We start from the raw sequence: 21,333 nt of genomic DNA on the forward strand, positions 1-21,333 counted from the left end.
TCAGAATTTCTATATATGCAAATTAAAAGTAATTTTAATGCTCGAGACAGTGAAATAAGTTAGTAGATTGTCTACCACCATAATTATTCCTACATCATAGGTATTATGCTTCTCAGGTAGATAAATTCAAAATGCTAATTTCCCAATGGTAAATATGCATGATTTCATTTTGGGTGATTTGAACTGGTAAAAAATTATGACTCAGTGTTGAATTTCACTATGTACCATTTTCACTTGGATGTTCCACCATCATTCCAAATTCCACTTATCCGAGCCTGAAGTGGGTGTTTTTCTTCCGAGTGAGGCTGCCCTCCCAATTTTCCTATTTCTATGAATATCACCACTGTTCTCCAAGTAGCCCAAAAGCAAAAGTCAAGTTCTCTGACATTTCTCTGTCTTCATCTCTTAAACCTCTTCACTAACATAAACTGTCATGTCAATTCTTCCTTTCCAATAGCTGTAGGATTAGGGTTCCCCACACTACTCTCATCTCATTCCAAGCCCTCATCATTTCCACTTGTTCAGTTAGCCTGCAAATATTTATTGGACATCTACCACATGCCAGGCCCTGTACTAGGCACTGGGGATGTAATGGTGAGTGAGCAAAGAAAGATGAAGGCCCTACCCATAAAGTGTAGTGAGGAAGACAGGTATTAATAAGCACACACACATGAAAAACTGCATCTGTGACAAGTACTATGAAGAAGAGGTATGAGGGTTGTCATAAGAGGTATGTCATAAGAGCCTAGAATAATAGATTGGCTTGACCTAGTTATGGAGGCAAAGGAAGGCAGTCTTCCCTGAAAAAGTGATGCATGAGCGAGATCTGGAGGAAGAATAGAAGTTAATCAGATGAAGAAGGTTGGGAAGATCGTTCTAAGTAGAGGCAACAGGACATGCAGTAGTCTTGTGGTGGGAAAATAATGCCAAGTATTGCAGGACTAAAATGAGACTGCCGGGCTGAAGCCCAGAAAACAAGGGAGAAACTTAGTACAAACTGAGGCTGGAGAGGCAGGTAGAGACCAAACCATGCATAGTTTTTTTAGGCTCTATTAAGAAATTTTTTTTTAATCCTATGAGTAATACAAGGCCACTAACGGGAGCTGAGTATGTGAAGGTGTGTGTGTGTATGTGTGAGAGACACGTGATCAAATCTGCATGTCAAAAAGATCATTCTGATTGCATTATGGGACAGATTGGAGGGGCCCCAAGAGTAGAGGCAGAATCTAGTTGGGAAGCTACTGTAGTAGTCCAGGTGAGAGACTGATGGTGGCTTGGTCAGAGTGGTAAGTGATAAAGGTGGGGATAAACAGGTGGAGTAAAGAACTATTTAGCAGGTAAGATCCACAGGACAAGATTATGGATTGGCTATAGCAGGTGAGAGGAAATGAAGGAGACAGAGGGAGAGGGTTTTGGCTTACACAATTAAATGTATGATTCACTGTGGGAATACTGAAAGAGAACCCAGTTTGGAGAGAGTTCAAGTTGGGGCATATTGAGTTGAGGTGTTAATGAGATATCCAGGAGATGATGTCAAGTGAGCAATTAGTCATGTAAATGTGGAGCTCAGAATAGAGATCTGATCTAGAGATATAACTTTGAGATTCATCTGTGTATATGTGTAAGTTGGAATCCCAGATGTGAAGAAACTATAGAGGGACTTGCCTGGTGGCGCAGTGGGTAAGACTCTGTGCTCCCAATGCAGGGGGCCCAGGTTCGATCCCTGGTTGGGGAACTAGATCCCACATGCATGCTGCAACTAAGAGTTCGCATGCCACAACTAAGGAGCCCGCATGTGTCAACTAAGACCTGGTGCAGCCAAAATAATTAATTAATTAAAAAAAAGAAATTATAGAGTGAGAAGAAAAGAGGTGCTGGGACCAAGCCTTGGGGAACCCTGATATTTAATGGCCAGGTGAAATAGGATGTGTCTGCAAAGGTGATAGCCAGAAGGAGTGGCCAGAGAAGTAGGAGAAAAACCAAGAGTGTGTTATGTCATAGAAGTCAACTCAAAGAATATCTTAAGAAGGAAGGAGTGGTCAACATTATCAAAAGCCGTTGAAAGGTCAAGTGAGATGAGGACTGAAAAAGTATCCATTGTATTTGTCTACATGGAGGCCATTGGTGGCCTTAGTGAGTGCTGTTCAGTTGAATGATGATGGCAGAAGCCAGATTACTGTGGGCTAAAGAATGGGTCAGGGGAGCATGAAGACAGCCAGTAGAGATCAATTTTCTTTAAAGAAGTTTGGGTGTGATGGGGAGCAGAGTGACAGGGCAGTACCTGCAGAAGGATGTGGATTTTTTAAAATCTTATTTATTTATTTTTGGCTGCTTTGGTTCTTTGTTGCTGTGCGTGGCTTCCTCTATTTGTGGCGAGCAGGGGCTACTCTTCGTTGCGGTGTGCAGGCTTCTCACTGTGGTGGCTTCTCTTGTTGCAGAGCACGGGCTCTAGGCACGTGGGCTTCAGTAGTTGTGGCACATGGGCTCAGTAGTTGTGGCACACGGGCTTAGTTGCTCCACGGCATGTGGGAATCTTCCCAGGCCAGGGCTCGAACCCGTGTCCCCTGCATTGGCAGACGGATTCTTAACCACTGCGCCACCAGGGAAGCCCGGGGTTTTTTATGTTTTATTGCAACAGACTGGAACATGTTTTAAATCAGGAAGGGGAAGGCTCCTTAGGGAAAGGAGGGATGACTGTTGGTGTCAGCTTTCTGAGACGGCAGCACAGCTAAGTTTCTACCTGATGACTTCCTTTGTTTTTTCCTATGAAATAAGAGGAAAAGGTTACTTGATAAACATGTGAGGGTAAAGTTTGAGACTGGGGAAGGTTTTCAGTAGTTACTGCAGAGAGTAGGAGCATAAATTGACCAGAGAAAAGTGGTAGGCTAGATGGGCAGTGTGAAAAGCTTATTTGAAGTTGGTGATCATGAATTTATAGACATACTAATTCATCCTCCTGTGTGACTGTGCCCATCATTATATTAGAATGCAGGAAGAAAATATTGTGAAACTTCTGTTTATATTTATTTTTATCATATTCTTTTTTGTGTGTGTGTGGTACGCGGGCCTCTCACTGTTGTGGCCTCTCCCATTGTGGAGCACAGGCTCCGGATGCGCAGGCTCAGCGGCCATGTCTCACGGGCCCAGCTGCTCTGCAGCATGTGGGGTCTTCCCAGACCAGGGCACGAACCCGTGTCCCCTGCATCAGCAGGCGGACTCTCAACCACTGCGCCACCAGGGAAGCCCTATCATATTCTTTTGGCATATTTTGAGTATGTTTATAATGTACATCATGTAAATTTATTATACATATGTATACATTATTGGTAAATATATATACATAAATGGCATATGTTAAAGAAATTTTAATCTTGGGGTCCCAGATCAAAACATTTTCAGTTTATAGTACTGAGATGAATAATAGGCATTTGACAACAGTTAATCATTTTTTGAGCACTTCCTATATGCCAGGTGCTATGCTAAGTATTTTACATGCATTAACTCAATTCTCAAAACAATTTTTTAAGGTCGGTGTTATTATCTCACATTACAGAGGAGGAAATTGAAACACAGAGAGGTTAATTAACTAGTCCATAATTACATAATGAATAAATGAGGGAGCCAGGATTTAAAAATACATCTATTTGAATCCAAAGCTGGTCCTCCTTTTTTTGGAAGACTTTAACCACACAATCCAATTTCTGTAATAGATATAGGACCATTCAAGTCATCTATTTCTTCTTAAGCAAGTTTGACCACTGGTCATTCAAGAAATTGGTTCATTTCCCAAAGTTAATCCTCTCACTCAGTGTGCTACTCTAGTATGCACCCCTCTTTTAGGAGTGCCTATATTTTTTTATGGAGACACGATGGAATGGATATCCTTCTACCTGTTACTTAACCAGGGCATTATGAGAACCATATATAGATTGTGGAAAGTAGAAAATCATCTTAAGAAAAACCAAGTAAAAAAAAAAAGAAAGAAGGAAGGAAGGAAGGAAAGAAAGAAAAAGAAAGAAATAAAAAAAGAAGGAAAGAAAGAAAGAAAAAGAAAGAAAGAAAGAAAGAAAAATCAAGTACAGTTGGTCCTTGAACAATGTGGAGATTAGGAATGTCAACCCTCCAGAGCAGGGAAAATCACGTTACAATTTTTTTGTTTTGGCTGCGCCCCGTGGCATGTGGGATCTTAATTCAAACCCTGCACCCCCTGCAGTGGAAGCGCAGAGACTTAACAACTGGACCACCAGTGAAGTCCCCCCATTACAACTTATAGTTGGCCCTCTGTGTCTGTGGTTTCTCCATATCCGCTCTTCCGCATCTGAGGATTCAGCCAACCGTGGATTGTGTAGTACTGTAGTATTTACTATTGAAAAAAAATTTGCGTGTAAGTGGACCCACACAGTTCAAACCCTATAATTCAAGGGTCAGCTGTAATCACATGATCTGATTTATATCTGATACTTATCTCCTCTTAAAAATGTGAAAAACCATTATAGAGCTGTTTCTTAAATTGTCTCTGACTTCTAAAGTTGAATCCAAAGTGACACATGCTTTGTAATTTTTCAGTTGTTTCTGAAAATATAGCAATTCAGGAAACAACTACAACTCTTTCACAGCAAATAGATTTGACAACACCACTCCAAGTTACTGGACTAAAACCACAAAAGACGGTCTATTCTTCTACCGTGGAGTCTAAAAGCATGCCTGTATTTGCAACTGATTATACAACCAGATCGTATTCCAATACAACATCTCCACCTCTGGAAACAATGACTGCACCAATTTTTAAAAAGACATCCATAGCTGAGACAGCTACATGCGCAGCAGACATTTCGTCTACTTCAGCAGTCATTGCTCTGTCTACCAAGAGTACCTCCATAGGCCCTACTGCCAATTCCATGAAAATAAGTAAATCCCCATCTTCAGAGAGCACAAGGACAACAAAAATGGCTGAATCCATTGCTACTGAGATCTTTCATCCAACAGTAGCTACTAGTTTTCTGTACACATCTGGATTTACCAAGAGTTAATTACATTCAAAACTTCAGTGACTGGATCTCAGTCGGCTGTTAGGAGGACAACATATTTATTCTCATCTATTGAGTCGACATCCATGTCTACAACATCTTGACCCAAATCCACAGGTATGGGGGCTCTCCCTATCTCCACAGCTAGCCAGGAGTTTTTTTTTTTTTTGTGGTACGCAGGCCTCTCATTGTTGTGGCCTCTCCCGTTGTGGAGCACGGGCTCCGGACGCGCAGGCTCAGCGGCCATGGCTCACGGGCCCAGCCGCTCCGTGGCATGTGGGATTTTCCCGGACCGGGGCACGAACCCGTGTCCCCTGCATCGGCAGGCGGACTCTCAACCACTGCGCCACCAGGGAAGCCCTAGCCAGGAGTTTCTTGCATCTACAGCTGCTGGAAGTGTACCTCAGTCCACGGTGGACCAGACTTCAGCTACAACTACTCACGTTGGGACTGCATCAGCACTGCCACCTGAGTCTGTGCTCCTCTCCACAGCTGTTCCAGTGGATTCTGTATTTCCTAGAAATCAGACGGCATCCACATTGGCAACAACTGATACGGAAATACCCTTTACAGTTTATTCAACTAGGTCTATTGAAATGACACCTGCGCTAAGAACAGTTGAAACAGAGCCGGCATTTACAAATTTCCAGGATGTCTCTTCACCCAGAGTGGAGGGCACAATATCTACCTCTGTGCCAAAAGAGGCCTCTTCCGTGGCCCTTTCTTTTAGGACATCCTCTCCATTCACCAGAGCTCAGAGTGTACAGACAGTTATTGATGCTGAGACTACACATGCAGCCTTGACTACTGGGATCACACTTGCACCTACAGTGGCTGGAACTATGCTTTACCCCACAATCACTGGGCCAGTATATACCCAGAATACACCCCCCGGTGGTGAAAACATGCTTTCTCTGATTTCCACTAGATCAGCTTCCACATCCAAGGTGTCTGAGTCTGGTCCCACATCAGTAACTGATGAAGATAACCATCTATCCTCCACCAATGAGATCATTTGGACTTCCAGGCCAGAACAGACCCTGTTGACATCAGCATTCCATGGGAGTACTTCTAATACAGAGCATTCATCCACAACTGCTAATATTATCATCCAACCAGAAGCATCCATAGAGAGTGAGGCCACTACCACCGCTGATGTTACTACCGACAGATATACAGCAGTTCTATCCAAATTGACATCTCCGTGGTTTGCTAATTTCTCCACAGTTTCTGGAGCCACATCTGTAACCAAACTGCCTGAGTGTAAACTTACCAGCTTACTACTAAAACCCACCTCTATGTCCACAGTAGCTGGAAATGAACTTCTTTCAACACCAAGGGAGACAGTTGTTCCACCAGTAGATAGAATATCTTCCCTTGCTTATGTTGAACCAAATTTTTCTACTGAGGAGAGTGCTTCTGAGAACACGCAAACAGAGACAAATGGTACAATTGCATCTGGAGAGACAATAGCCCCTGTTGCAGAGTCTGCAACAGCACAAAGATTCAGAACTGCTGTGACAAGGAAAGAAACCACTTCCCATTTTCTTAAGGGAAAATCGACTGTAGCAGCGACAACCGAGGTTTCTCCATTTGCAACGATACTGGAAGCAAGAGGTGAATCTCTTTCCCCACTTCCTGATATGGAGAAGCTGACTACCCAATTGGATAATACAACTGCAACTACTGAAGTGAGAGAAAGTTGGCTTTCTACAAAATCGGTGAAAACCACGCCTAAGAATTCACCTCATGGAACTACAGAAATCTTTAATTCCACCCACATCTACACAGCACATTGGACTTCAGAGACTCTACCTGAGGGGAATCCAGCCCCATCTCCCACTTGTGGGAGCACAGAGACATTTTCTGAACCCCTGGGTGCTTCCACCACAAGGATACTGAGGATGAGTTTTGCCACTATCCCTACAGACAGGACGGCTATGTCCTTGACTGCTGGTGCCTTGTTTCCACAGCCTATAGCCACGCATTCCTCAGCAACCCCTGTGCCTATTACCCTTGTGTTCTCACTGCCGGTTAATGTCTCTGCTGTCACCTCTATGGTGCTGTCTGAGGAGACTAAGGTTACCATGCCTGGGCCTTCTACATTGGCCAGGGCTTCCTCCACATCTCTGCCCTCAGATATCTCAACTCTGTCATCAGCTGCAGTGACCACAGCATCGATGGCGCCATTGGATCAGAGCACTTCCACAACCAGTGGTACCGTGCCTTCCCACAGAGACTCCATCCACACCACTTCAGAGGCCACAGGGATCTCTGTCAGGATGACACCCACGGCGGTTCCCTCTCTGACAGAAACTCTAGTCCCCTCCCTGAGGCCTCCCACTCCTGTGGCAACTAAGGCTGAGACCACCATTCTGTCCCCGTCAGCTGACACAGTAACCCCTTCCACACCCACTCTTGGCTGCTCTAAAGCTCTCCCTGACAACACTCCTGTTGTGTCCTCCACTCATGTAACCTCAACTATGTCTACACCATTAGCAACCCAACCCGTAGCTCAAGTGGAGGAGACTTCTACCCCTGCTCTCAGCTTTCCATACACTTTCAGTGGTAGTGGACACGTTGTTAGCTTGGCTACCGGCACCACAGACGCTTCCATTGTTGATGACACTATGCCCTCACACATCTCTACCAACAAGCTTATTACTTCACTCTACGGTCACATTTCTCAATCTTCCACACATCTTGTAAACACACTGGTCCCCACCTTATTAGTGACTGACATTTCTACCTTATCTTCTGACAAGGAGCGGATGACCACCTCCCTGGGAAAGACCCCTAGAACTCTGAAGGTGACAGAAATGTCCTCATCAAAGAATCCTCTTATTTCCGACTCCCACAGTACTTCATCCTCGGAAATGACAGACACAGGATTTGCTGAGGGCACGAAAATTTCCAGTCACCAAACACATTCACTTTCAGAGACTCCATTTGTGACTCCACCTAATGAGAGTCCAACTTCATCTCCCACTTCTGGGAGCACGCACACTCCACCTACCTCAACAGCAGATGTCCACATTTCAGAAACGCCTCCCAGTCTTGGGAAAACAGCTCTCCCTTCACAAGCTCTGACAATGACCACGCTTTTGTCTCCTGAAAAAGAGAGCATGAGTGCCCTCTCAGTATATACTCCCAGGACTGAGAAAAAGGTAGTAAGCACTACCTCTGTGACTCACCCGTTCTCACACCGCCAGGATACTTCATCTGCAGATACCATAACTTCTGGGACAACCAGGATATCAAATCCTGTAAACAATAACACAGCTCCTTCACACTTGCTTTCATCTAGGACTCAACCTGAGGTGTCTTCAGTTGCCTCTCCTATTTCTGAAAGCACACAGACCTCCCCTGAGACTCCGTCTCTTTCCACAGCTTGACTATCTAATGCCAATTTTACAACTATGTCTCCTGACAGGATCGCTACAGCCCTTTCTGCTCCAAATGTACCTACAGCACTTCTTGGGAAAACCGCTATGGCAACGTCCATTCCCATCTACCAGAGGTCCCCACGACCAGTTAGTGTCACTGCCTTCACCTCCAAAAGCGCTTCTGACACTCCCACGGTACTAATGACTGAATCTTCTAAAACAGTGCTCGCAGACTGTTTGAAAAGCCTCTGTAGCCACTTCTGGGCCTGTGGCTGAGATGTCCTCAATGTCAGCTAATGACTCTGCGCTTCCACCTTCTGCTGTTGCTTCTGATGCTTCCACAATGGGTGGATCATTCTATACTTATTGTCTTCAATTACCCCCAGGCCTTCTATGACCGTGCAAACATCGACATTGGATGTCACACCTGTGACATATGCTGGGTCTACTTCAAAAAGCACTGTGGCTTCCTGTGCTTTCACTACTTCAGAAATAACCGAGGTGTCCTCCAGGATCACACCTACATCCTTATCCTCCCCAACAGAGCCAACTTCTCCATCTGTGAAAACTATTCTGACCACTATAATGGCTGGGCTAGTGACTACATTCGTAAGCACGCCTGCCTCTCCTCTACTCAGTTCTAAGAACATGAAGCTATTTCTTCCATTCCAAAGACCACATTTTCACCATTTCTATCAACAACACAACAACCATCACAACAATATGAGGTCTCCACTCTGGGCATAGTCTCTGGGATTACTAATAGCTCTCTGTCTACTGTAAGCAGTGGTAAAGTAACGGTTCTCACAAATACTTATTCCAGAATTGCCACCCCTGAAAGTGTGCTTTCATCTACTCCCTCAGAAAATCCCCACACTTCCTTGAATATTCAGGTTTCCCCCTCTTTGACTGGCTTTAAGAGCACTCCTGGACCCACAAAAAGTGTAAAAGCCACCACTTACCATTCTTCAAGTGCAGAAAAGATGACTTCCTTGTCAGAAAATACTTCAACAGCAGGGACAAAAGGTGCCACGTCTGTGAATGCACCTGTTTCATACCCTCCCTGGATTCCATCTAGTACAGCTCCACCCTCTTTGACATCATTTCTGTTTTCACCTCAAAGTACTGAAGCCGAGTTCTCTACTCCAAAGACTTCTTTTCCTCCTACATCCCAAATGGTTAATAATGGTTGAATGGTTGAATTGACCGCACCCGGTCTATTGGTGCTATGCTTCTACCTAGCCCTACAACAACATCTACGTGGAGCAGAATCCCAGCTGCATCAGCATCCCCGATATTAGTTCCTCCTAAGCCCACACAGGACTCCGTTCTAAATATAGCCACTACTACATCCACTGCTACTGGAGCCCCATCTCCACTCATACCCACTGGAGTAACACATCCTTCTACAGCAACTGTGTCTTCACTACCATCTTCCTCTTTTGAGACAACCTGGCCTGACTCCACACCTTCCTTTTTATCTATGGAAACTTTGACTTCACCAATTGCTGTTAAGTCCAAAGGTATGTTCCGCAATATATGTGGCATCACAGAATGCATGCACAATGGGATGTGTGTTCTCCAAGGGAGCCAGTTCTCTGAAGGCAGAAAGGTAAAAAGAAGGGTACAGGTATTTCTTATTTATTTATTTATTTTTTGTGGTACGTGGGCCTCTCACTGTTGTGGCCTCTCCTGTTGCTGAGCACAGGCTCCAGACGCACAGGCTCAGCGGCCATGGCTCGCGGGCCTAGCCGCTCTGCGGCATGTGGGATCTTCCCGGACCGGGGCACGAACCCATGTCCCCTGCATTGGCAGGCGGACTCTCAACCACTGCGCCACCAGGGAAGCCCTAATCTCCTTATTTTTAATTACAGTTTCCTTCTACAATATTGAAATGAGCTTCTCTGTCTTTGATGAAGAGCTAAGGATCCCTATTACCAGGGTTGTAAAAGAATTTGCAAAAAATTGGTAAATAATCTTTTGAATATTTGTGCTACATAAAAAATACGTGAAAATATATGACTGAGTAGATTAAAACTAGGCTACACTTTTTTTCTACCCATAATACATTTCACAGCAAATTGGTTTTGATTATTTTTGCTGCAAATTTATCCACTCTGTAATCAACACCATGAGGATGTATGAGGTCTCTCTTTCATAGTGCAAATGCTAAAAGCTTTTATGGGATGTTATTATTTTAATTGGTTTAGAACTGTGCATTTCCCTCCACTGACATGAATTCTGGGTCTTTGCCAAATTTCCCTATTTGGGGAACCTAGGAGAGCCGTGATAACATAGCGTATGCCATTATACTTAAAATATTTTTGTTTTCTGCATTTTCATTTCTTCTCTCTTTTACATAAGAGATGTTTCAGTTATCCTTACATTTTTCTGATGATAAGAGTAATATGTAAAAAATTCAGAGACTAAAATCTGAAACCCAGAAAGTAAATATCCTCCCTGATATTGCTTCTTGTATTAACTCCTCTTACCAGTTTAAAGTATATTCTTTCAGATTTTTTCTATACATATAATAACAGTGATACATGTGTGTTCCTTTACAAAAGTAATTAGAATCAGTAATTACGCTATTCTGCAACTTGCTTTCTTTTCACTTAACCCTGTATCTTTGAGCACATTCATGCTGGTAAATATAGATCTACCTCATATACTTTAACAGGATTTCACTGGATCGTTGTATTGCAGTATTTCTTTTTAATCCAGGCATCTTTTTGTGGACATTTAAGTTGTTTCTATTTTTTTCTCTATTTGGAAACAATGTTGACAATGATGCCCTTGCAATAAATTTGGGGGGCACTTGAGTATTTCTGTAGGATAAATTCCTAGAACTGGAATAGCTGGATCAAAGGACATGAATGTTTCACATTTTAATAGCTATCACTAAGTGACCTCCCACCAACAGTAAATGATGATGTCTGTTTTCCCTCTCTCCCCATCAGCATTTATTTTCAAGTATATACGACATGATTATAAGTGCTTGAAAATGGGGGGGGGGTGTATTCATCCACCAGGGCTGCCATAACAAAATATGATGCACTAGGTGGTTTAAATGACAGGCTTTTCTTTCGTTTTCTTTTTAATTGTGGTATAGTTGACTTACGATGCTGGGTCAGCTTCGGGTGTATAGCAAAGTGGTTCAGTTATGTGTATGTTATTTTACAGACATTTATTTTCTTACAGTTCTGGAGCTTGGAAGTCCAAAATCATGGTGCTGGCAGGGTTGGTTTCTGGTGAGGCGTGTCTCCTTGGCTTGTAGATGGCCACCTCACTGTGTCCTCCCACATGGCATTTTCTGTGTGTGTGCACGCAGAGAAAGAGAGATCTCTGGTGTCTCTTCCTCTTCTTATGAGGACACCAGTCCTATCAGATTAGGGCTCCACCCTTATGACCTCATTCAGCCTTAATTACCTCCTTAAAGGCCCTATTTCCAAATACAGTCACATGAAGGGGTTAGAGCTTCAACATGAATTTGGGGGGGACACAGTTCAGCCCATAAAAATAGGTAAAATGTAAATTGAAAAGCTGAGTGGAGAGATGGAGATGTTGAACCAACTGAAATAATGAATGCAGCTTAATGATCACATCATCTCAGGTAACGCTGCTGGGTTAAGAAAGAGCAGCAGGAGTCCTCAAACTGATATGTCTTATCTTTTACAGTTGACTTCTATATTTCAGGACAGTGAATCTGTCCTTGCTAATCTGGCCGTTCAAATTAAAAGCAGGTATGTGAGTGTCATCCACTGTGGGTCTGTTTCTATCCCGAGGGGATTTCCTTTGTTTTTGTCTGAGATTTAGAGACTGCTGCATTTTGAGTTTCATCTTCCCTTCTGAGTGTAAGTTCTCTTTGGAATGAGAAAGAAGTTTATATTATTACTGTAGAGTATAAAGCCAATGGGAGAGCAAAACAGAAGAAAGTAAATAGGGGAAACAGTAGAATTGGACTCAGTTACCCCTAATACCACTTTTAGCTTTAATATGCTATGATTGTGTGACTTAAGGAAAAAAAAATCATGTCTTAAAGGGATGAAAGGCTAGGGATGGCCATTGCATGAGGATTTATAAGGCCTTTTACTTTTGGATAATGCACTTTCAGGAATTAGAAATTCCAAGGGAACTTGAAATGTTTAAAGTGAGTAAGGAACGCTGGTTAGTTCAAGACCTGCCTGGGGCACAGATTTGGAGAGGTGATTGCAGTGAAATTGGCAGGCACTGAGTAGTATCCAGAAGACCATGACAAAGGCAACTGGTCATCTGAGAACTATTTTCTCTGCTCCTGCCCTGCACGTATACTAGCCCCCTGTCAAAGGGACATCCAGAAGAATCCCTTTGAAAAATAAGCATGGTTCTGGTATACCATAGTAAGCTGATTTTTTAAAACATTGAATGTGACTGCCTGTCTTCCATACCCTGGGATTTTGGTTTCTTTTGCGTGTTCAAACACAAATGGGTTCAAGAAGGTTCATAGAATGTAATGGAAGTAAATCCACGATAGGTTATTAAAAGAAAATTGGAAATGTCTGGAGTATACAACATTCTTTTAAAGAACTGTGTCTATGATTTTTCTTTATCACCAAGGTAATATGTGGTCATTGTAAAATCTTAGAGCTTTACAGAAATATATAGCATGGATAGCAAAAATCTTCAGAAACCTGCCTTTCCCCACCTACTCTGGTTAACAGCTTATTTTATATATTTCTCTAGATATGTTGCCATGTGTTTACTAAGAGAATGGGCTCCCACTCTACATACTGTTTTACAACTTTCTTTTCTTGTTTTAGAATACCTCATGTACATCCTCTCAGGCCAATACATACAGATCTAGCTTATTCATTTTGATGACTACGTAGAATTCTTTTGTACGGGTGTGCCTTGGTGTATTTATCCAATTACCTTAGTGATGGACATTTCAGTTACTTCACTTTAGTATATATATTTTATACACCCCGGCTGGTATAGATTTCTAGAAGTGGGATTGCTGAAGCAAAGTCTTACCACCATTTTGGTGTGCAAATAATGACCCAGCTCTTTTAAAGTGTCTCCTTAGAGCCCTAGTATTATGAGAATTCCAAGCTGGTGGATGTTACTGTTCTGCCTGAGTTGTCTTTCTCCTGAACTTGTTCCCTCATGTATTTGGTACTATATTTCATTTTTCTATAATTTTTTGATGATTTTGGTACAGAGACACTACTGAGGAAGAAATAACCATGGATCGAACGTTTGTAAGTAATTTTTCAAAACAAATCTACTTGCGACCCATCCTATACCTGATTAGATATAGCTAAATAGCTCTTCCATTCAAGGGTATATTATCAGGCAAAGTTCAGTTGTGATAACTGAGGGTCAAATTACATTACTTTCTTTGGGATCTGCACAAGAAGCCACTAAGAAAACCATCCTCTGCTTTTCTGAACTGTCTATGTGGTAGTTTTTTGAGGCACATTTTGGGGGCTACAGTAGTATGGAATGATTTGGGGATTGTAAATGATAAATGGAATTTCTTGGTTGTAGACATCTGGCAAAAAAGCCTGGTTTTTCCAAGAGTGACACAATTGTTTGCAAGACAGGCATTCACGTAATAAATCCAGAGTGTGACAAAACTATCTTCCATCATCTGTTCCAGTGCCTCAAAGCTTTACAATGTTAGATTCTGAAAGAATTAGTATGCGCCCAGGGTTTAAGGTGTTTAAATCTGAGACAAATATTTTGACTATACAAAATACAGTCAAGCCTACAGTGCATTCCAAATTATCTGCCATCATTTAAAATACCCTCTGTAAATACCTGAGTCAGAATTTAAAGATTGAACACAGTATAGATAACATCACATAAGTAAAATTCCTGTCAAATAATAGATGTAAAAACCTTTTGGTGATAATATGGTCCCCAGAGTCAGGCTGCCTGGGTTAGAATCTCTGCTTTTCCACTTCCTAACTGTGAGACCTTGGGCAACTTAATTAAACTTCCTATGCCTCAGTTTCCTCATCTGTAAAATGAGGATAATAATATCACCATTCCTCACAGGGCTGTTGGAAAGATGGAACGGGCTAACTTACATACAGTGCTTAGCACAGGACATAGAGTACAGTGAAATCTTGCTAGTGTTAAAATTATCATCGCCATGTTTGGATCCAAATCCTGTGAGCCATCAGCTGTGGGATACTGGGCAGATCATTTAAGTTCTGTGAGACTAGAAAATGGGGTGACCACCCCTGCATTACCTACCCTACAGTGTTGGTGTCAGGACTGAATGCATTGATGTTTTTGCAGGTGATTTTTAGATGGCAATGGGTTACATAAATGTAAAGTATAATTACGATCGTGGTTGTTAACGATAAGCCCCCTAGTCAATTGTGATGTTTGTTTAAAGATTTCAGTGACTACGTACTTTTCTTTTGCGTTATTTGAAACAGAGAGAAGGGCAAGGAATGGCTACAATTTCCCATGTACCATACAGGTAGGAGCTGAGTTTATTCGTAGCTGGTACATTTAGTTCTGATTTTCCTTCCATTTAATTCTGTATGTGTAGCCTGTTGGTCAGAGTTGTCAGAAGGAGATCAAAGTACCTGGTGGTTATTTTACAGATGCTGTAAATGGGCTCTTGCCTTCACGAAATAAGTTGTTTTTGTTGGTCACGGCACAGCCTAACAGCCTGCCTGCTGCCTCTTTGTAGTGAAGAGAAAATGGGGTCCAAAGTGGTCATAATTTGGGGATAGGTCAATAAAGCATTTATTGTCATCAAAAAAGTCCAGGAAATACTGAGCAGAGAAATTGAAAAACAACATGGAAAGCAGCTTCGGTCCTGTTCAGACTCGTGGTCTGGCTCCTCCCGGAACACTGGCTATTGCTGGTCTGCTCGATGCAGCCCAAGAAGGACATATAGCCATAGGAGGCTCATGGAAAGGTCATTAAAATGTTCAGGGTGCTAAGGGTAGAGGGTCTGCTCTACTCTTGCAGCAAGAGGAGAGGGTTAAAAAAGAAGAGTCCTCTTCAGACTGAGAAGATGAAAGCTGAGAAGATAGTCTACCAGTGGAATGGGTAGGATGAACAGGGACTTCACCAAATATGGATCAGTCGCGGGGTGGGGGGGGGCATGACTTCGACTGGACGTAGAGAGAAATTTTAGGTAAACACAGGCACGTCTGACTTTCAAGAGCTGATAGGAAATATAGGAAATGTGTTCTTCCAAAAGATGTATCTACAAATGGAAATGGAGAAAAGGCATAGGTACGTTTGTGAATCTGAAATGTGCTCAGTAATGGAGGAGCAGAGGAATTTAGAATGTTTGAGGACCTCGCTATAGAGATCGAGGTTAAGGACAGCCCTATTCTTTCATAACATATCTTTTAGTAGACAGAATATTCCGAAATGAAATATTAGGTCTTTGTGACCTTGGCTAAGGCTCAGTTCCTTCATCTGTAGAATGGGGATAATAATAGCACTACCTCATAAAGTTCTTGTGAAGATAACATGAATTGAAACATGCAGAACAAGAGCTCTACAAATGTTGGCTACTGTTATTATCATTATTATTCTATTATAGAAATAGGCCTTCTTCAGAACGCAGCTTTATAGACTAATTGAGCATGTGCCTGTTTGCCTTATTATTGCGGTAATGATGGGTAAATTAGAGACCAGAAGGGTAAAAGGTTTTCTCTGAAGTAATAAATCCTGAGTACTCCATCTTCCCTATTAATTATCACAAACTCCTAGAAATCGCACAGCTAGTCAATTTCAACATAATGCAAATGTTGCTGACTGTTCTTTTGAAAATGGGTTTTGAGTTGTTTGTTTTGGATACAAGAAAATTTATCAGATGACTTCAATATGCTGTCTTCCATCATTTCTTAAGATTTGCCACTTAATAGCTGTAAAATGCTTGACATTTATGGACTACTAATTAAGTCAGCTGCAACGCAGGCCAAGTTGCACTCTGTGGCCATAACTCCAACATCTTTTTTTTTTTGCTCTTCTTTTTAGCTGTGCTTGTCAGGTCATCATAAAGGCCAACTCTTCTTTAGTGCCCACCAAATTGATTAGCAGGATCAAAAGAAAATACATGGCAACCTCACTCATGGAAACTTCACACCAGATCAGTTGACGTTATTAGTAAAGTCTGAACACGTTGCAGTGAAAAAACTAGGTAATTTCCATTGGGTATTTCCATATAAATTCACTCTTTGTTATAAAGCTCCAAATGCATACATAGTAAGAGATTCTGCCTTCAGAGGGGGAGAGAAACTGTCTTCAATTTCCTTTCCACAGCCTCAGTGCTCATCTTGCCCTGGCAACCTTTCTACCTGGAAGAGCTTTAAAAACGAGTGCCAGAGGGGTTACCAAGACCATCGATCTGCTCTGGATATTAGCAGTGGCCAGTTCATCAATGGAGTGGGCGGACTGTTTCTCTTGCTTAAATACACCAGAGAGGGAGAGGAAGGCGTCTTACATCCTCACTAAGAGAGAAAACTGGGATGGTTGGGCAAGGCTGGCTGGCCCGCTTCTCCGGCCACCCTGATTTCCGGAATCAGGGTCATAAACCTCGTGGGTGGTCAGTAAAAACTGGGACCTTGGGAATTCCCTGGTGGTCCAGTGGTTAGGACTCCATGCTCTCACTGACGTGGGCCCAGGTTCGATCTCTGGTCGGGGAACTAAGATCCTGCAAGCCGCGTGGCGTGGCCAAAACAACTACCTCCCCCACAAAAAAAAAAAAAAAACCCTGGGACCTTACCACATAAACTTAGCTCAGGACATGTCTCCCTTAATGTGACAACACTTGGCAGCAAAACCTTGCCGTCAGCATCAACAAGAGAACAGAGCAACCTGGTCTGTACTACCGATGACGAATACACTGAGTTTACTAAAACCAAATCCACCCCAGAGCCCATTAAGAAGGGAGGCGCCACCAGAAAAAGAAGCCAGCCTTTAGCCTCCTGTCACTGCACCTCAAACTATTAACAACTGCCACTCAAAAGGAAGGCAATCGACAGGTGGGGACTGATTTGATTTTTCACTCTACATTCCTTTGCGTGGCTTGATTTTTTTCAATGCCTATGTACCATTTTAATAGAGCCAAAGCAGAAAAACTGGCCCATCAAGTGGTAGTTTTAAGGCAAAGGACCAAATGTGAGATCGTACTGGGAGCCTTATTTAAAAAAAAAAAAAAAAGATTCCATTTAATGTTATTTTCAGCCTGGTTTAAATTGCCTGGTAGAAAACTTTCCCCTTTTATTAGCTGATGTTTAGGTGCAGGGTAATAATGTTGGGTGATAATGGATGTTCATGAAACTTTTAAGTGCCTTTTGCCCTTTCAAATGTGCATACATTTTCTCTGTAGAGCCCAGAAAGTGCAAAGCTGAAGAAACAGCCTCTAAATACAAAGGGACATATAAGTGGCTCTTAACCCACCCTACCGAGACAGCCCAAACTCGATGCATAAAAAATCAGGATGGAAACGCTACTAGAATCTGGTATGTACCAGCCGAGTTCTAATTGAGAGTTCAGATACATAAAGGTCTGCTTAATTGGGAGCAGGTTTCCATGTCATCTGAGCATGCTCCCTCCCTTTCTTTCTTTTACCTTGTGGACCTACTTAAGCATACACATGCCATATAATAACATTCCAGAAAAAATTTCAAAACAGAAGAGAAAAAAAAAAGCTCCCATAATCCCACGACCTGAACACAGCTGTTTTTAAGTTGTCGTATTTTTCCCTTTGGCCTTTCACCGTATGCCCTTTAAATTGTATGTAGTGGTATTCACCGTCCTTATAGCACTAATGTCATTCACCCTTTCACTCAATGGTTTATCAAACGTTTTCCATGCTTTACATTCATCTTCTTAATGACTTTTTCAAAAACCTGCCTCAGAAGCTACCTCGTTGATGGGCCATAATAATTTACTAAATCACTCTTCTATTGTTGACTTTAACATTTTCCTTTTTAAAATCATCAGCCCCTCTTTTCCTACTCTCTGCTACTGGTTTATGCCATTAACTTAAGTGGGCAGGCCAGAGGGGCAGCAGGTTTTGACAAAAGCTTAAAAATTCTCTTTTGGAGGGTGACGTCTTGGACTGGGTCCTACCTCTTCCTGCCTGCATCTAATCACTTAGCAAGTCATGCAGCTTTTGTGGTCATAATCAGAGCTCACATCTACCCTTTCTCCTCCTACCCCACTGCCACTCCCTGGGTGCCTACGATTAAAGTAGTCTCCTTGCCTTCTAACTGCCCACTACCCCCCCAGCTACACTCCACCAGCGTGATTTTCCTAACGTATGGCTGTCATCGTTCCAATCTCCCACTCCAGTTCCATATTGCCTCAAGAATTAAGTCCAAACCCCTAAAGTACTCAAGACCTGCAGGCTCCTTTCCCTAACATGCACTCCAGCCAACAAGGGCCATTGCCACTCTGGACTTGCGTCTCTTTCTCTGCTTGTGCTGTTTGCTCTGCTTGGTTGGAGGAGTGGGGGACACTTCCTCCATCTCTGTCCTTTTAGCGTCCAGCTCAGCTCAAAAGTTGCAAATAAGTTCTCCTTGATTGATGGTTCAACAGATTCTGTTTTGTTTCTACACTTTTTCCATCTCATATCTTGCCTAATACATGTAGTTACATTTACAGTCTCAAAGCACCAAGTTACAAGCTCCTCAAGGGACGAGACCTTGCCCTGTTTGTCTGTAGTACCTACTACCAGTCCTAGAACACAGAAGGTTCCCAATAAACGTGTTAGCTGATTTGAAATGAACTGGCTTGCATTGGATGGGGCATAGTGGAGGGTGGATGATGAAGGCCAGTGAGTCACAGAGGGTGCTATACTAACTGCCTTGAGTAAATTAATATGCTGAGATAGAGACCACAATTCTAACAGGAATTCCCTCTTCAAATGAGGGTAAGGGGCAAAAGTGAGGGTAGGAGTCATGTCCAGAGGGGCAAAAATCTCTGCCTGGACTCTCGGTCCGATGGATGTGGTCCTGCTCCATCTCAGCCCCTCTTGCCTGTTTATACCTCCTGCATGGGGACCCTAGATTCACTTGCTCCCCAAGAGCAAAGTTTTCTTCACTGTACAAACACTGGGCTACGACCTTTGCTATCTCAGCCAGGAGGCTGGGAATGGGCAAAGGGGAGGCATGCCAAGGACACACCGTGTTCCTTCACCATTCGCTTTCAAAGTATTCTGGCCTCATCTTCCAACCATGAAGCTTTTTGTTATCTCTCCTCTCTTTTTCAGCTCAATCAGTATCAACACTGGCAAATCTCACTGGGAAAAACCAAAGTTTAAACAATGCAAATTGCTTCAAGCGCTTCCTAATAAGATTGTGGACCTTGCTAATATTACAATAAGTGACGGTAAGACTGTTCTGTACACATTAGAGAAATAATGGAACTCAGTTAGCTTGTCTACTTGACCTGAGACCAGAGAGAGTACAGGCAAACCACCCGCAGAAAAACCTACCTGACAACAATCCAATTTCAGAAACGAGGTAGTTACATTGGTGGAGGTGGGAGTGGAGCATGAGAAGTCAGAACGGTCAGTGTTTTTTGTTTTATAATGTTTTTTATTTTATAATTGTTGGCTAATTATTTTTTGTTTTATTTTAATTTTTTAAAAGTTTTAATAGGTAATACTTCATATAGTTCAATATTGAAAAAATAAAGAAGTGTATGCAGTGAAACCTCTCCCTCCCACTGCTAACCCCAGCCATTCAGTTAGTATCCAAGGAGATATCTATGCATCTGTAAGGAAATGCGTGTGTGTGTGTGTGTGTGCGTGTGTATTCTTCTTCCCTTTTTGTATGCAAAGTGGAGCGTGCTATACACGCTGTTCTGCACCTTGCTTTTTCCTCTTAACATTATATTGCAGATATTATCATACTAGTATATGATAATATAATATACATTCTTTTTTTCACTGAGTTGTATTAACGGCATGAATATGCTACAATTGATTTCTTTAACCTGTTGCCTGCGGATGGTAATTTAACTTGATAATTACACTTTACTTTTAAAATACTGCTGTAATGGATATCATGCATGTGTCATTTTGTGTAAGTATGGTATGCTTGAAGCATAAATTCCTAAAAGTAGAATTGCTGGGTCAGTCATACTTTTCTTTAAGATAAATTATCTTTTATTTGCTATGCCAAAATTTTTTTGAATTGATAAAGCTAGACTTTACATTATCATTTCACTTTTTTCTTATTTGTCTTATTTCTTTCAGTATTTTTTATTTTATTTTTAAATTTTTTTAATGGTTTTCCTTTTTTTTCTTTTAGTATTTTTAAAATTGAAGTATAGTTAATTTACAATGTGTTAGTTTCAAATGTACAGCAAAGTGATTCAGTTATACATGTGTAAATATATATATTCTTTTTCAGATTCTTTTCCATTATACGTTATTAAAAGATATTGAGTAGAGTTCCCTGCACTATACAGAGGGACCTTGTTGTTTATATATTTTATATACAGTAGTTTGTATCTGTTAATCCCAGACTCCTAACTTATCCCTCCTCCCCCTTCCCCTTTGGTAACCATAAGTTTGTTTTCTAAGTCTGAGTCTGTTTCTGTTTTGTAAGTTCTTTTGTGTCATATTTTAGATTCCACATATTCGTGATATCATATGGTATGTGTCTTTCTCTGTCTGACTTACTTCACTTAGTATGACAATCTCTAGGTCCATCCATGTTTCTGCAAATGGCATATTTCATTCTTTTTTATGGCTGAGTGATATTCTGTTTTTTTTATATATATATATATTTATATATATATATACTATATCTTCTTTATCCATTCATCTGTCAATGGACTTTGAGGTTGCTTCCATGTCTTGGTTATTGTAAATACTGCTGCTATGAACATTGGGGTGCATGTGTCTTTTCAAATAAATCATACTTCTGATGGTGTCAAAATGC

At 41.9% G+C, this 21,333-nt stretch overlaps 1 protein-coding gene across 1 annotated transcript in view; it reads left to right on the top strand.

The window, feature by feature from the left end:
• ADGRG4 (adhesion G protein-coupled receptor G4) overlaps nt 1–21,333 on the top strand; it is a gene marked incomplete at both ends in the record, with an annotated part of 71,604 nt that overhangs the window by 24,036 nt on the left and 26,235 nt on the right. The window contains 15 exon segments of the mRNA XM_082864413.1: nt 4,567–5,025; nt 5,028–5,128; nt 5,132–5,170; nt 5,381–8,419; nt 8,423–8,662; nt 8,667–8,775; nt 8,778–9,062; nt 9,065–9,591; nt 9,639–9,936; nt 10,288–10,358; nt 14,845–14,888; nt 16,412–16,479; nt 16,482–16,574; nt 17,766–17,898; nt 19,653–19,771. Of these exon segments, the coding sequence (XP_082720539.1) occupies nt 4,567–5,025; nt 5,028–5,128; nt 5,132–5,170; nt 5,381–8,419; nt 8,423–8,662; nt 8,667–8,775; nt 8,778–9,062; nt 9,065–9,591; nt 9,639–9,936; nt 10,288–10,358; nt 14,845–14,888; nt 16,412–16,479; nt 16,482–16,574; nt 17,766–17,898; nt 19,653–19,771 (5,625 nt within the window).

Source organism: Leucopleurus acutus, assembly GCF_964270905.1.
Source record: "Leucopleurus acutus genome assembly, chromosome: X".
NCBI classification, from domain to species: Eukaryota; Metazoa; Chordata; class Mammalia; order Artiodactyla; family Delphinidae; genus Leucopleurus; species Leucopleurus acutus.